At 38.3% G+C, this 17,681-nt stretch overlaps 1 protein-coding gene across 3 annotated transcripts in view; it reads left to right on the top strand.

Moving 5' to 3' along the window:
* Positions 1–17,681, top strand: part of LOC124590644 — a 60,447-nt gene that overhangs the window by 17,796 nt on the left and 24,970 nt on the right. Inside the window, exons 3-4 of one of the 3 annotated variants that reach the window (XM_047131665.1) lie at positions 1,479–1,606; positions 9,076–9,240. In XM_047131665.1, coding sequence (XP_046987621.1) covers positions 1,479–1,606; positions 9,076–9,143 — 196 coding nt within the window. In that variant the 3' untranslated portion in view covers positions 9,144–9,240. Of the gene's footprint in view, positions 1–1,478; positions 1,607–9,075; positions 9,241–11,583; positions 12,526–17,681 lie in introns of those variants that run through there. The other 2 variants (XM_047131666.1, XM_047131667.1) reach the window with 2 other exon arrangements.

Below are 17,681 nucleotides of genomic sequence, written 5' to 3'. Positions count from 1 at the left end.
AAGAAGATATTCTGAATTGTGAACAGAAACATTTTGTACAGTAGAGCACAATCTCTTTGTTCGACCATGCAACATGTTTACAGCGATCTGTTGTTAAAGTTTTATGATTCTTACACCACTGAATTCTAATTCCTCTGGCTTAACAACACATTTACTCACTGTATTTCTGCCACAGATGTTTTGTTCACACAATTGCTATCATAATATTTTGGTTGACCCTGTTTGCTAGGTCCATTTCAAACTGAGCAATTGGTTTGGTGACAGCAATGTTTTAATTCAAAGCAGGATTTCTCTTTGATGTCATCCTGTGCCTGTTGATAAGTTGAGTTTTTCTTCCACTACTGTGTTTAGCAAACAAATTTTTCCCACTGTGTGAGTGTGCTGATGCAACAATAGATACAGCAGCTGTAGTTATCCCTAGCAGGTTTGCTACTGGTATCAGGGACTTAAGCATTTAGTGACAATGACAATTGTTCCTCTTTTGAAGACTATAAAATCTGGCATTGTGATACACACACTTTGAAGCACAAGAACAATGATAAAGGTACTGGGGGCTCACAAAATTTTTATGGCTAGTAAAATGCTACTGATTTGGAGATAAGGCAGAAAAACAATTTGCATGAAGCAGGTGTCCATGCGTTATTTTGTCCAGTCTCTCTAATATATCAGACTCCTGTTGGATCTACAATGCAGAATAATAGCTTTGCAGTAAGTTATTTTCCATCTGAAATTGTTGCCCATTGTAAAGATTTGATATTGATACAAAACCAGACTGACAAATCTGAATATCTGGACAGGGCTCTGATAGACAGTGTACCCAAAATTGCAGCCAGTGTCTCGACGACAGTGTCACATCACGCATTATTGTTCCCAATGAGGACTACATCTTCTGTAGATAAATATTTCAGAAAGCCTCTCATGTTTTGATTTTTGTGCATAAGAGCAAAATAAGACCCTAATCACTACTTCCTAAGAAGACCAAGAGAAAAGTCATGGATATTGCAGAGGTGTTGCTAGCCCAAGAAATATTTCTCCAGCCGCACTAGCAGCAGTTTAAGGCAGCATAGCTAGCTAAGGGATTGGGTCTGTTCCTTGCTGCCTCAAATGTAAAACAGGATCAGAGAACTGGCAATCACAGGTGACTGCAACACTGCCAGCAGTGAGGGCATGACTGCAGGATGTAGAATGTCTCTGATGGTCCTGGTGTGCCCACAGCTTCGTAGATGTCTGAATGTGGCACCAAAGTTACCTTGCCGTAATGACCCCAAGATCTTATTGACTCATTATAGAATGTTGAGAATGTTATTTGATTTTGTTTATTAAGCAATTATCCTTTTTTGGGGGAAGAGAGGACACTATTGTAATTGCACTGTTTATCATTCATTATTTATTGATGCTGCACTTATACTGAGGATTTCATTGTCACCTTCCACAGTTTTAGTTGATATTGGCTTGTAATGATGTTATATTTGTTGCAGGTCACCGCATCAGCTGAGACTCTGCACTATGTTCCCATTGGAGCTGTTGACCATCTTACCAGCCCAGAGAGTAGTAATGAGAGCCACTGCTGAAGAGCATCTGGTCATCAGTGGTCATTCTGTTGAAGGTAGCCTGAAACAGGGATATATGAGATTTTTTATGGGATGTTTGTTAGTCTGTATGTTTTCCAGTATCTAACCAATTGACCGGCTTGGTTGGAGTTCGTGTGCCAACACACACACACACACACACACACACACACACACGCATACACACGCACACACACACACACACACACACACACACACACACACACACACACACTCCAAAACACTGCTCATAAAACCTGGTAAAAACCACCATATGACACTGAAATCATGTACTAAAGTGAAATCCTAATTTTGGTGACACACACACACACACACACACACACACACACACAGGTACAGTGCAGGTTCACAAATGTTTTGCTGATACTGGCAGGTAAGCTGTACTTGGGAGGGGCCATAAGCAAACCAGATTAGTGGACAGCTAGAGCTACAAGGATGTGAGCAAAGTAGTGGGAATACTTGAGAATGTTACACACTTGTGGGATCACGTCTTGTTTTCTCTCAGATGCTCAAAGAAATATTTGTACTGTACTTTATGAAGCACCTTAGTCAGTTGCCAAGTGAGAGGAGTAGGAGCAGATCACCATACCAGTTGACTAATCAGAAGTTTGCCAGTGACAGTGAATGTGCTGAAATTGTCTAATTCTTGAGGCCAGCTCTGTATATGGACACTGCTGCATTTTTTTTCATCAAAACTTCTACTTTAGAGGCAATGTCTGCACTGTTTTTATATGCCCAGTGTTCTAATAAAACACCTTAGGCTTCATGTCAGATTGCTTCGATACCCAAGGTTGCAGTAGCATCCATATTGTTCATTAGTACAGAAGCAAAGATGTCATAACCTCTGCTAGTATGAGAACATAATCATTTGAGCACCATTTCAGTTATTCTTCTCTTTTGCAGCAGTAGATCGCAGATATGTTACTCCAGATACCTGGGGCAAGGTTCAACATTTAGTACAAGTTCATGTTGAGTTAGACAGAGTCACTGGAGATTGAATAAAATAGAGGGAAAGTTCCGCATTCTGGCCCCAGATGGGCTAATTGGGCTTGATCAAGTGCTGTGTCATACTCTGCCAATGACTTATTCAGATGCTTTATGGAGAGGCATATGGTCATCACAGCCCTCTCCTGGTCGCCCTCGAGACTGCAACTAATATGTCGAGTAGCTCCTCAGTTGACATCACGTGGTTGAGTCCACACTGTACCAGTCCTTCCACCAAAAAAAAACTCTGTGGAAATACCAGGAATCAAATCTGGGTCCCACACAACGTGGTCAGCAGAGTTGGACAAATGTAATAATAATAATAATAATGAAGAGGTTTAAAAAAAAAAAAACAACCAACAAGTTGCAAACCAAAGGTTTATGTAGCCCATGATCTGGCTTTCGATATTTATAAAACTATCTTCTTCAGAAGGAGTGAGCCCTAAAAATGTATATAAATGGTTACAAACTATTTTTACATAAATAACAAATATTAATAATAGAAAAATATTTGTGAGGTAATCATACTCACTTGTTACATCACAAGGTGCTAAATTACATCAGCTGAAGCTGAGCAGCTGTTGTCGTATATAAAAACCAGAAACATATGTATGATATATATGATATGAAAACCAGAAACATCACGTACCATGGCTTTAATGTAAGTATGCCAGAGGCAAAGGCCAACTGTTGAAAGATACAGGCTCAAGTGATAAGGAAAATTAGGATACAGAGGGCACGAAATACAAGCACGTAAGAATTGCGTCTTGATTGCCTTAAGTAACAGCAGTTTACATTACAGTAGAATGAACAATTCATCTACAAGGCTGCTACTAATGCAATAAATTTTACGGGTATATATTACATATAAGATTTTTAATATGTTTGCTGACAGAGTAATACTGTATGTAAATTCAGCATGCAGAAGCTAAAGTTCTATTTACAAAGGACCATTGTTGCAAATACATGGGGAAAGAAGATAAAAATGAGCTAAAACATTGTCACTAAAAAGGGAAACTTTCACTTAACACTACGGTAGCTTAAGTGATTAGGAAACATTGGAATGCAGTGGGTGCTATATACAAGCTCATAAGCAGTGTCTCTTGCTGGTGTTCAGTTATGTAATTTTACATTAAAGCAAAATGACAATCTCATATACAAGGCTAGTAATAAATGCAATAGTTTTAGAAGAATACATTAAATATGAAATTATTTGTAAAACATTTATGTAGCAGAGTGATATTGCTTGTGAATTTAGTGTGAAATGTAAGTAGCTTAGCAGTAGAGAGGAAGTATTTTGAGGTAAATAGCATATTTGCTGATGTTAGTGGAGATTGGTAACCATGTGTTATGCTTCTTCCAGTTACCTTGAAGAATTTTTCAACCTCTTCAAATTTATACAGTTGCTGAATCACAGTCATGTTTAAGATTTTGAATAATGATAGTAATAACTGAGGATAGATAGATAGTGTAAAGTCCCCCACATCATTTGTAGACAAAATAGTGAGTGATACTGGATGCAACTAACTTACCAGTATGTTTGCATCCTCAAGAAGTACTGTACTGAACTGTTGGTGCTACTTTGCTACGTTAATAGTGCACTTTTGTCTCTCTTTTTTTTTGGGGGGGGGGGGCAGTGTTTCATAAGCTTGGTTTGAGTAGGCCATCGTAGCTGTAAGCAGTGAAGCAGTGCACTACTTATTGTGAGGTATCGTATTTACTCGAATCTAAGCCGCACTTTTTTTTCCGGTTTTTGTAATCCAAAAAACCGCCTGCGGCTTAGAATCGAGTGCAAAGGAAGTGGAAGTTCTGAAAAATGTTGGTAGGTGCCGCCACAACTAACTTCTGCCTTCGAATATATGTAGCGCTACACAGGCATGCTTTGTAGGCACAAATACTGGCGCCAAAACCTCTGCGTCAGTATATAAATAAAAAAAAAAGGGTGGAAGACGAGCTTTTTTTCTCCGCCCCGAGTTTCGACCACTGCATTTTCATACATTATCTAACGAAGTAAATAAAAATTCCGTATTGTTCATCTTCGAATGTAGCAGAATTTCAATGTACTACGAAAATCCGACTGGCAAGACTGTTCGGGATGTTTGTCAATATGGCCAACTCTATGTTCTGAATTTTTTCCTACCCGGTGAGAAGAGATGGTTGCTAATAGGAACCTGATGAAATATGAATCACATGCAGTGTTTTCTTCACCATAAGAATAATACGAATATAAACATTTTGTTATGTATTCTTTCGTGTTTGCTGCTATCTCATTTAAATCCTGTCTGCCTAATAAACTATGAAAATAGAGTGAGACAATAGCAAACACGGAAGAATATATGTATCGTGTCATGTTTATATTCATATTATTCTTATGCCTAATAGAGATACAGTCAGAAACGAAGCACAGCAACTGACTAGATTTTTAAATCTAAGATGACTCTAATTTCTGTGCAGAATTTGATGTACTAAAGAAGTGGCCGCAAAGATTTTCAAACGGAGAAAAATTTTCGCCTAACTCTCAATCAGAACATGTTCTATCATACGCAGTCTATTATTTGGTTCTTGTTGATCATTATCACAGAAAGCAGCAGTGTAAGTAACAACAAATAGCAATCTCTTGCCATTGTTTCGCTAATGAGACGATTCCTCTCTCTTTTTTTTTTTAATTGTAAGCGGCGGTAGTGCGCACAAAAGCAAGCCATTTCACGAGCGGCGACAGGCTGTAAACACGCACTATCAGAATGCGACAAACAATGCATGACACAGTACAGTATTGCATTTTCAGCTTAGAGCGACATAAACACCTATAACTAAGAAAACGGCACTTATCAGATCAAAGCAAAATAAGCAATCGATTCAAACCAGACGAAGCATGTAAAAAAGGAAGGGTACCTGTATAAATATGGACGGAGCGCCTGACGCATAGCAATGGCTACCTGGTAAAGCTTAACTGCTAAGCTTATGACTCGAACCAAACTACTGTAGCTGTATCGTCATCCATTTGAGCTAAATTGTGTCTCATATTACAATGGATCAACTTTGTTTCGATTTGGAAGTGCGGCCTAAAACTTTTCTCTCCCCTTGAATTTCGAGTCTCAAGTTTCAGGCGCAGCTTAGATTCGGGAAATTTTTTTTGTCTTTATTTCGAGTCTCATTTTTCAGGTGCGGCTTAGATTCGAGTGCGGCTTAGATTCAAGTAAATACGGTATATTACAATTTTTTCTCATTCCATTCGTAATGGTAGGTTGGAAGAGTGACTGCTTATACTTAAATGTTTCTTAGAGAGTTGGTATTAGTTTATTTTATCTTCATGATAACCGTGGAATTGAAGTTTGTGTGGCTGAAAATTATTTTTCAGCTCTATCCAGAAAACCACTTACTAGTGTTTTCCAGATAATTTTTAGCAGTTTGTTCAAAACCAGTGTTCACTGTTCAGCTTTTGCAGCATTTCTATCACTTCTTCCAATGAACAAAGCAAGCCTATGACAATCCACACTACTCTTCTTCACTCTTCTTCACTCAGATATCACTTTGATATCTATGTTTCAATAGTTTTCCAGTATAAACATAAGAAGTATTCTGTGAGTAGGGCAACCAACATTTATCATGGTTGAAAGGGAGATGACCACAATTTTAATGGCAGTTTAGTTGCAATAAATGTCAACTGCACAACTAAAAGGGGCGATCAAAAGGTTCCATTTGAGAGCACTGCAGCAGTATATACATTGATAAGCCAAACAATTATGACCACTGCACACTGCGATGTTGGATGACACCTGGTGGCTTTGCAGGCACATGATGCGGTAACAAAAGCATGTAAGTGAAGTAGACACAGATATGGGATCACCCTAGTGAAGAAATGGGCTGCAAATGGGGAAATCCATTGAGGAAAGCAACTTTGACAAAGGACAGAGTATTATTATGCAGAGCCCATGAACAAGTATCTCAAAAATGGTGAAGCTGGTTGAATGTTCAAGTGCTGCTGTTGTGAGCCTCTATGAAAAGTGGCAGAAGGACAGCGAAACTACCACTAGGTGCTAAATGGTTGGACATCCATGACTCTTCATGGAATTCAAGGTTCAGAGGCTTGTCTGCCCTCTAAAGTAGGGTAAATGGTGATTTGTGGCATCTATGCTAAAAGAGCACAATGCTGGTGCATGCACAAGTGTTTTGGAGCTCACTGTTCATCATACATTGTTGAACATGTAGCTCCATAGGAGACTGCCCCTACATGTTCACATGTTGACACAATGATACTGTCAATTACAATTGCAGTTTGCACTGTGCTATGGGATGTATTCTCCTGCTCTTGCATGTGATATGTCATAGTAATTGAAGGCCTGCTGACGGCTGCAAACCACCTGCGTCCCTTCATATTTGAAGTCTTCCTCGACATCTTTCAGCTGTATAATTGACCATGACTCAGAGCCAGAACCATGTTACTGTGATTTGAGGAGCATTATAAGGAAATCACTTTAATGTCTCAGCAACCAAATTCACCTGGTGTAAATCCTATGGAACCGATTTGGGTCGCTATCGAGCACCATCACTGCACATGCAAATCAGTGGCCTGTTTGGATTTGGGGTGGAAAATCATTAAAACAAAGGCATTTTTCATTGTGGCATAATCTCACGAAATTTCCCCTCTGAATGTAAAAATATTTTGTTGTTTCTGACCTACATGGGGAGAGACAATTATCATAATAAAATAAGGGAACTCAGAACTTGCACTGAAAGGTACGGGTGTTAGTTTTTTCCATGTGTTGTATGAGTTTGGAATAATAGAGAATTATTGTGAAGTTGGTTCAATGAACCCTCTGCCAGGCACTTAAATATGGTTTGGAGAGTATCCATGAAGATGTAGATGTAGATGTTATTTAAGCGAATTACATGACCTGTGTGTGGATGTCTAATGCCACATACCTCTACAAACCTATCAACAAGCTGTTAGATCCCTTACACACAGAGTCAGTGATGTATTCCATTCCAAAGATTGACAAACAAGCTATTAAGCAGTTGGGCTTAATGTATTGGCTCATCAGTGTACCCAACTCTGATCGAGGTATATGAGCTGTTTTGTGTGGCCTTCCAATGGAAACTTTTTGATTGCCTCTTATACATTACATTTTCTTGGAATGGGTGACAGAGGAGATACAAATATAAAAAAATACTCGGAAACTTTGCTTATTTTTACTCTATTATGTCATATGCTATTATATTTAGAGTAACACCATGAAACAAAATAATGTTTTTAAGAGGGCAAAAGCCCATAATACGACTCACTTGTGGTGTAAATTCAAGAACAACATGATGAAACCGATTCAACGAATTGGATATAACTACTGCTTCTCCATGTATTTATTCCTAAAATGATCTATCAAATGTGTTGTGTGACGCATTTGAGAAATAAACAATGTAAAGAGTGTTTTTAAACATGATTGCCTCTACAATCCATGTTCTTGAGTCCTTGTTACTTCCATGAATTTTATATACCATAGCAGCTGATCAGTACGAGGTGAGCATCCAGTTGCCAGTTGCCAGTTGGCAGTACTGACCAAGAAACCAGTAAATGTTTCCCCTCTCACAACCCCTTTGTATGTGTAGACTATGTCATACTGTCTTCAGTCATCACATTCTCTCAGGTTATATAATCTTCCTTCCACTGAAGCATGAGCAGAGGAAAGACTGTATGCCAACAACAGTATTGATTATTATTCAAAAACTTTTTGAGATCAGTCAGTCTGGGAATTTGAACTATTGACAGTACTTCAACGGAATAATATTTATGACAGTGAGTACTGATGAAATTTACAGGTCAAACAGGTAGTCAATAAGGGAACTGGGAGAATTAAAAGAAATTGTCATTATAGAGGAGATCCCAGGCAACACGGAAAAGTTGATCACTCTGTTTGCAAGATAGGAATCAGTCAGTTGTGGACTGTCAGACCCAGTACATAATATTGGTGACTCCTGTGTATTAAGTCCAACAATTTCTATTGGTAAAACATATTTACTTGTATCCAAAATGAATCTTTCACTCTGTAGCAGAGTGTGCACTGTTTTGGAACTTCCTGGCAGGCTAAAACTGTCTGCTGGACTGGGAACAGAACTCAAAACTTTTCCTTTGATGGGCAATGCACTTGCAACTGGTCTATTGAGGCATGAGTCAGCACTTGCCTTCACAGATTTACTTCTGGGGGTACCTCTCACTGCATATCTTGCTGGAGAAGAACTCATGTCTCCCGCATCTCTATGCGTGGTGTCAAGTGTCTCACATTGATGTCCTTAAAACCAGTCATCCATATACTCCTTGTCACAAGTGGAATAGGTGAGGGGACACACAACTATGTAAACACAAAATAGTACCATAAACATCAAAATGTTTCTGTATTAAATACACCAATTATACCACTGAACCAAAACAGATAGGTGAAAACAAACATGGAGAAGAATAGGGAACAAGTTATTGATTCTGTCTAATTTGTTTTTCTCTATTTGGCAGTCATGGTGTTTCATCCTTCCGTCATGGATAAAATGTGCAAGTACCCTGACAGTTCTGACTGGAGGTAGTTGTTGCGTCTGGTGAAATTATCTGGTGTCAGTAATGTTCTGCAAGTATCTTACACTGCACTGTGTCTATGTTGGTAACTAAGCTGTCACTACAAAGGTACTATTGACACTGAGGTCTTTATTTTTACGACTGAAGCACTCAAGGGCTCTTTCTGACAGTAAATTTCTCCTTTTACAGAAAAGAATAATGCCACCAATTAAGCTACTAAGCAAACACCGTTAATACAACATAAAAAACTGTCTGTTAATGAACATGATATTCCATAATGTCACCGTTTAATTGCGTATGAGCTAGTAAGTGAACAAGGGGTTGAGTGCAAATTTCCACGAGAGGGGCAGAATGCTCTAACTGTTAATTTTCGTACATCGTAACCAATTAATTTGAAGACATATTGTGCACCAAATACTAAATTAGACAATAAGTACATTAAAAGTATTGCATTTTTAATGACTGATAGTTGTCCCTTCAGAATATTTTTAAGGTAAATGCTTTGAAACATAAAAGCTAACCATATAATATTACTACATGTGAAATGCATTTTCCATATTTTTCATATTTTTGTGGATACCACATTTCTTGAGTCTATGATGTAAAATTATATTCTTATATAATTAAATCAAGTGTGTTTGTTAACTTAGGAAATGAAGTTAGAAAGTATTCACTAAAATAAATTTCTGTTCATTTATTAGCAACAAAAATGTTAGATGGAATTATAAAATGATTCAGAATGTCAGAAAATTTTGGTAGATGTCAGTAAAAATAACTAACAAGAAATGTTCTCTTAAAAGTGCAGAAACAGTAAATAAACTTTAAAAAATCACCCCTATAACTTTGATGTCATGTAGAATACTTTGTTTACTTACACAATTTTTCATAGGATCATGTTATAGGATTTAATGGGTCATAGTTCCTACTTACTATTTTTTTAATGTTGACTATCATGATGTAAACTGAACAAAATATGTTATGCAAACTACATTTCTGGGTTGTTTCTACAAGAGCAGACTTATTGAACTGAACCAAGGCATTCTTTGTTTCCCAAATTAGACATGGTGATGTGCAGCTGTGTCAGTTGGGTTGCAAAATCTGTAACTTCAGGTTTCATCATGTTCCATTCCATAGAATTCGAGAGGATGGTAACTCTGTGGTGCACATCTTTTTTTAACTTTGAAATTTCACAGTCTTTTTCTCTTTTCTAAAGTAGAAAATTACTTTTCACTTCCTGACTGGTGTTATTTGAGTCCACAAATGAGCACTCCCGCAGTTTTCTTTAAGGTCTACAGAAATCACTCTGCCATTTAAAACTGTATGTAGTCTCACTGAGCCACAACATGTCTTGTTTGTACTTGGAGAAAAGAATAACTACCATTGTTATTAAGTTGAGTGGCATGGAGAGAGGTTGTTCATGTAGGAAATGGGGACAGATGTCAGCCAGGTATACTGGAGCCATGTTTCTGTTCAATTGATGAGGGACAAGAGAAGGGTTCTGGCAATCTGACAGGCACTGCATGCCAGGACATTGAACTGGAACTTTTCTGCATCTTGGTAAGATGGTATGCAGGCAGAGATCCAAGGGGACAGGGAGGGTGACACTATGATCCTGACACGTCCCTCCCTCCTGCATGGGAAGCCACTGTATTAACCACTAATGCAAACAAATTATGATGGTTATATTAAGACATTTTAATAATTTAATTGTTTTATTGTTAAAGTAGATGATTGCAAATTGTATTTTCTGGGGTTGAGAGGGGGAAGGGAGTGAAAAATCGTGACGACCGAGAACCGAGTCTTGAATCTGCACCTATCTGTATCAGGAAGGAAAAAGATCAGGGATACTATCTTGGCACTGTTTTTGTAAGGGTTTGTATCAGTCTTGATTGTAGGACAGTGCCAAAAGAGCCTTCATGCCAAAGAAATGGCTCAGTTTGTTGTGAACTATCTGACAGATAAGCAAACCGAAGTTATGCAGTGACTGCTGAAGCCACAGTTATTTCATTTCATGCTCACCAGTGGTAAATCTGCAGTTCAGTAGAACAGAAGAGAATTATTTCTAGAAACATATGAGCATTCTGAAATGGATTAAAAGTTGGTGCCCCATGTAGCCCCCCCCCCCCCCCCCCTGCCATCTTGCAGGTGCCTATGGTAGTTAGTTATGCTTTTTATCTTATTGGAATTTATAATACAAGGACTACTAGAGAGATTACCTGGGAAATGTTTAAATCTTTTGCTACATATCAACTTTCTCACAATACTGATGGGTAAATACATTTTGATGCAAATTTTTTCCCCCTCAGACACACTGCTTGAGTTGTAAGCATATAAAACTGCGGCTTATTAACAGCAATGTGTGGCACTTAGTTGGTCTGAGGGATGACATTGTCATAAAAGTTCTGGCTTCTGAATAAAATGCAATGCCCATTGTTTTCTCCTCTGTTACAGTTGCTAGCAGAGGCAGACCAGTGTGGAGATAGAACTGTCAGCTACAGGCGTGGATGCAGAATGGACAGTTATCCACATAGGAAGATACACTTGAAAAGTTATTGAAATCATACCATCTGTAAAACACACGCAGCAAAGAAGTCCACCACAATATTTGTTCTGCATAGACAATGCCACTGCCAATAGATATTAAAGTACCTTGTTTCACTTCAGTTCATAAACATGTCCACTGTATAGGGTCTTCCTTGAAGAGCTCCTTAGATGATTACGAGGCGGGACACCTGGTGGGCAGAGCCACCAAACTGGAAGACCTCCCCAGCACATCATCACAAAAAAACAAACAAGAAAATCCAGACCACATATTTCTCTGTATCTACAGATCCATCATCATGTCGTCAAGCCTTTTTAAGGGTCCATTTTTTTTCCTCCTGTGGGCCTTTGAGACTACAGTGCAGACACAGTTATGCAGTGGAGCCTCAAAGGCACACTGGACCCTTTGAGGCCAGGGGACCGAATAGTCCCCGATCTTCCCTGAGTACAGTTTGGTGCGATATATATGGCCCCCCCTTCCCCACTTCTTCACAATTCCAATGAAAATATTTGCCTTTCAGAGCCATAGTTTTTCATATTTCTTTCTATCCTTGAACTACAATGAAGGGGCTCCCTGTGTAACGCCGACTGTGCTCCGGTGGGTGAGAAATCTCCCGGTTTGCGAGCTCTTATGCACCACCTGACTTTGTGCCCGCTCTGTCTTCATCTGATGAATCATCTACAGTTTTTCTTCCTCTTCTTCTTACAAATAGCAGGTGCAACTGCCATTGTCTAGTGCAGAATTCAACAAATCAACTTACATTTTTGTTTTTCCACTGTTATCAGCTAATATGTGTGTGACTCTGTGTGCATTTCTCTTGCTACGCTTAATAAAGAAGGGAACCAAAAATACTGTGCATATTTTTCAGTGTTCTATCAAATTTCTTTTCCATGGTATTTATTCAGTCTAGGCCATTTACTCAGGTTTGGCAAGTTTTGTTTTATTTAACCATGCCGGTGGATTTCCTTTCTGATGCCACAGTCATCAGGGTAGCCTGTCTGTGAATCATCTTTCTTGTGTGTTAACGTATTTTAACTGTTGTAAATCATTCCCTCTCAGGGAAATTTGGGAAAAAGCACAATGTTCATCTAACTGAGCATGAGAAACCGCAATCCACACTCAGGTTGGCTGGTGTACCTTTCCATGGTTGTTAATCCACTGTGCATGTTTGTTCAGGGTCTTTCACACTGGAAGGTCATTAGTTCAGGAAAACATTAAGCAATTTACGCAGAAACTGAGTATAATGTTACAGGATGCAAGAACCTGAAGCTGTATTTCTTGCTTGTTTGTCTGCCAAAACCAGTTTAACTGAAAAAAAAAGGAAATTGAAAATACTAGTAGAACAAATTAACTACAACCAAAAATTATGGTAACATATTTCATAATTTATTTATGAAAAATTACAGTTTTATTGTAGGCAGATTGAATAATTGAAGAAGTTCTGAACAGAGCAGGGAAAAACAGTTTTATAGTACAACTAGGCTACTTTAAGGGATAAGATAACAGTACACATCCATTGGCAGCAAGGAATATTTTATTTGGTTATGGGGAGAAGTATATGTTTGTGTTGAGGGAGAGGGCAGGGGAGAGGGGGTAAAATTGCAGTTGCAGATAAATGCTTGTGAGAAGGTTCAAATGGATGCAGGTTGCAGTAGTTATGTAAACTGTTGACACCAGAGGTATACACCTCATCATAAATGATATACAGTATTGAATCATTAAAATGGAATATTTATGAAGTTTATGAACAGACTGAGTCCACAGGAACCTACTTAGGACAATTAGCAATGTGAGGACAAGAAAACTCTAGTTAATAATCATTAATATGTTGTTGTTTTTAGTGTTTGGCTGATTCAGTGGGACATGGTGATGGGTGCAAGCAATGGTTTACTTCACACAACTTACCAGGATAAGCAGTGCAATTTGTCATCATTCATTAGTGGCCCTGGATAGATATCTCAAGTGGCGGCCCTGTTCTCTGTCAGCTCCAGGAATTCTCTTTTTAGGCATGGATCTAGAATGTGGGTCTGGTGGGTGGGGTCACAGTTTGATACAGTCTCTCACGCCCCCCCTCCAACAACTTTTGACATGCCACATATGCCTATAATAAAAATAATACCTATAAATATTTTAATATAATATGTGCAATCAACTAGCAGTAGCATACAAAACTTGGGGTTTGAAGATTAATTACCAAAAACCAGAATACTTGACTAATGACTCAGATGAGCTATACATTCTAGGAAAGAAAGTCAAAAAGATAAACACTTTCTGTTATTTGGGATCCATTTTAGAAACTGAGGGAAAAATCAGAGTCAGAAATCAATAAAAGAATTAATAGCGGATGGAAGGTCATTGGGAAGCTTAACTCAGTCTTATGGAGCAGGAATGTAATGAGCATAACTAAAAAATTAATATACAGACCCATATTAGAGAGTGTGGTTCTGTATGGAACGGGGATCTGGACAATTAACCTGAAGCACATTAAAAAATTACAAGCTCTAGAGATCAACTTGTGGAGGAGATCGGCAAGAATCTCCAGGAAAGAAAAGATAAGGAACACCAAAATAATAAGGAGAATGTAAATAAAAGAAAGAATATGTGATGTAATGGATAGGAAGAAATTACAAATTACAGGGGTACAGGCATGTACGACGAATGGAGAGAGCCAGAATACCAAAACTGATACTGGAGTGGGAACCAGAGGGGAGAAGAAGAAGAAGAAGAGGATGATCTTTGACCACCTGACTTCAAAATCTACAGCACACAATGAGGAGGATGGGCACAGAGGAAGAGGACACACAAGACAGAAACACTTGGAGAAATATTTTGAGAATATAGTTTAAGAACGTTTATTCTTTGTATTGTAATTTCCGAGTAAATTATTATGTTGGAGATAAGCCTCTGAAATGAGGAAAAGCTAAAAAACAAAGTATTGTGTTTACATCCGTGAGTTTATTACTTTAGCATGGCATGCAAGAAATTTCATTTCAGAGAAGTACAGTATATGAAAACATTTGTCCAAACATTTGAGAAGCACATTTGTCACACTAATGATGTATGGACTTTCACAATTCTGACAAGATCAAACATTACACACTATAAAATCACTGTGTTCATTCACCATGATTAATGCTTCACTTAGGATTGCATTTATGAACACAGACCTGTAGAATATGACTATACAATCATAAATCATTTCCACATTGTGGGATACAGAGTTTCTGTAATTTCTTTTCTTAGTGGGATGGGGTTTCTTTGCCTTTTTGTCTGGGCTTACTCAGCTTTCTGCAGTTTATACATTCTACCAGCAGACCCTTGAACCATGTTGGATTTGTCGTCGTCATTTGGTACAATTAGTCTGTGAATGGATGCTTTTAGCTAGTTGGAATGTTCTGTACAGGTGGTCAGCACACAAGAACACACATGGAGGAAAGAAACTGAGAAGTAACTTGTCATTTTCTAGAATTCCTTGACATTTTCCAGACACTTAATTTTTATGCTACATTATTCTTCAAAAGTTAACTGAAAAATTTGGAAATTTATTTATGTAAAAATATAAATTCTGTTGCTGAAAACATATTTTGGGTGGGAGGGGGATAGGGTGGGTCATGACTGTCCATTTCTAACCTATGCTTGCCTCTTCCTGAGGCTTCTGCATTAATGTGCCACTGGAGGTCATACCATATGGGTTACATGACAGTGTCAACAGAAGTACATTTGCAGATTTGTTGTGATGAACCGAGAAGTAAATGTAGCTGGGGAAAATACAGCAGGTGAAGTGATAGACTTCACCTATGTAGAAGGCATTATTAAGTGAACTGAAGAAGGCAAAGTGAGGGATGTATCACAAGATTGCAGTCCACATCAAAATGCTTTTATCAAATACTGAGAAGAAACTGAGTAAGGTATTTGTGAAGTTGCCTGAAACTCAGTATTTTATAAAATGAAAACAGAACTTTGGGGCCCCCAGAGAAGAAGAAACTGAAAGCATTTGTAATGTGTCAAAGTCTGTAGGCAGTGGAAATAAAGCATGAGCAGTTACTACTATGTATAAATGAAGATAAAAACTTTCACAAAAAGGGACAAATCTCTTAAGGAGTCCAAGAACAGTTACTTTTGGACTGATCTAAGGTGTCCAAGGACAGTTAATTTTGGACTGGAAGGAGGAATAAAGGAATAAAATGTGTGTGTGTGTGTGTGTGTGTGTGTGTGAGAGAGAGAGAGAGAGACAATGCACATTGTTGTTGTTGTTGTTGTGGCACCAGCTTCATGCAGCTCTCAATTCTTATCTTCTGCTAGGCTTTTCATTTCTGCAGAAGTACCGCAGCATATATTCACTTCAGCCTCATATTTGTGATCAAACCTTGAGCTCCCATTGTAATTTTTTGCCTTACACTTCTCTCAATGCCCAAACTGACTATTCTTTGATGCCTCAGGGTATGTTCTATCAGTTGATCTCTTATTTTAGTCACATTACGTCACAATGCTATTTTCTCCCTAATCCAATTCATAACCTCCTCCGCAGTTACTCCAAATCTTATCTTCAGCATTCTTCTGTAGCACCACATTTCAAAAGCTTCTATCCTCTTCTTATCTGTACCACTCATCATCCATGCTTCACTTCCAGTCCAGACAAATAGTTTCAGGAAAGATTTCCTAAGTCATTAATTTATGTTAAATGTTAAAACATTTCTCTTCTTCAGAAACACTTCACTTGCTGTTGCTAGTCAGCATCTTATCTTCTCTGTACTTGAGCCAACATCAGTTATCTTACTGCCAAAACTACTACTTTTAGTGACTCATATACTGATCTTATTCCCTCAGTACCATCTGGCTTAATTTTATTACACTCCATTATCTGTATTTTACTTTTGTTCAAATTGATCTTTAATCTTTTTTAAAGATATAAATTATTCTGCTCAACTGCTCTTGCAGGTCCATAGATGTCTCTGGCATAATTACATTGTCATGACAAACATTGAACTTTTCATTTTTCATCATTTAACTTTTATTCCATTTCCAAATTTCTCTTTTCTTTCCTTTAGAACTTGGTTAATGTACAGCATGAATAACATTTTTGACAGGCTACAACCCTTTCCCACACCCGTCTCAACTTCTGCATTCCTTTAATTTGATGGGTAGAAATGTAATACCGTGTACTGCATAGACTGACTCATTCACTGAGTTCATATGGCTGTAATTTGGTAAATTTTAAAACTGTTAGGGGATTTGTATGCATGAAGATTTTCATAGACGGAGAGTACTTTGTAAGGTGCCCTGTAAAGCATTAAAAGCATCTGACGTAATGTAAGTGAAATTATTCCAAGAATTTTCCATACGATATGAACACATGGTACTATTCCACAATTGCTTGTCATGTTGAACCTTCTGATGCCTCTGTGACCATGTGCTTTGGGATTTTTCCTCTGTATCTGGTGAATTTTCAGAGAAGGGAGGATCTTTATGTAATAATTATGAAGCAGTGGTGTACAGATTTGAGTTACTGATTTGTTAATCTGGACCACAATTCTCCCCTCTATGAATCTTCTTTTTTTTCCCTTGAACTGAGTCTCCTGTGCAGCCTGACCTTCGCTGGAGATAAAATTCATGCTTATCTAGGTTCAACAACATACCAGATAACTGCGTATATTCATTAAACTTACACAGCTCTGAAAACCCAAATGTCTGAAATTAAGCTTTCGCAATTACATCAAGTGTTAAGTCGGCAATTTTGCTTTGATAATTACATCAAGTGTCAACAAAGTTATCAACAGGTCAGCATCTGCTCTCTGACAGGGTTTAGTGCAGAAGCTCCAGTGGAACTGTCTCCTTTTTTTCTTGACATAGACCATTGTCAAGGTACATGCTATTTATTGTGACTCGCCGATCATTCAAAGCGCTGCTGCACAATTACGCGCGTCCTCTATGTGCGGCGCTGTCTGCCAGCCATGCAGCAGCTGTGCCACCTAAGCGGCCAGCCGAGCAGCGGCCGCTAGACTGGGAC

Source organism: Schistocerca americana, chromosome 2 (assembly GCF_021461395.2).
Source record: "Schistocerca americana isolate TAMUIC-IGC-003095 chromosome 2, iqSchAmer2.1, whole genome shotgun sequence".
NCBI classification, from domain to species: domain Eukaryota; kingdom Metazoa; phylum Arthropoda; class Insecta; order Orthoptera; family Acrididae; genus Schistocerca; species Schistocerca americana.
This window is presented reverse-complemented; position numbering and strand designations above follow the sequence as displayed.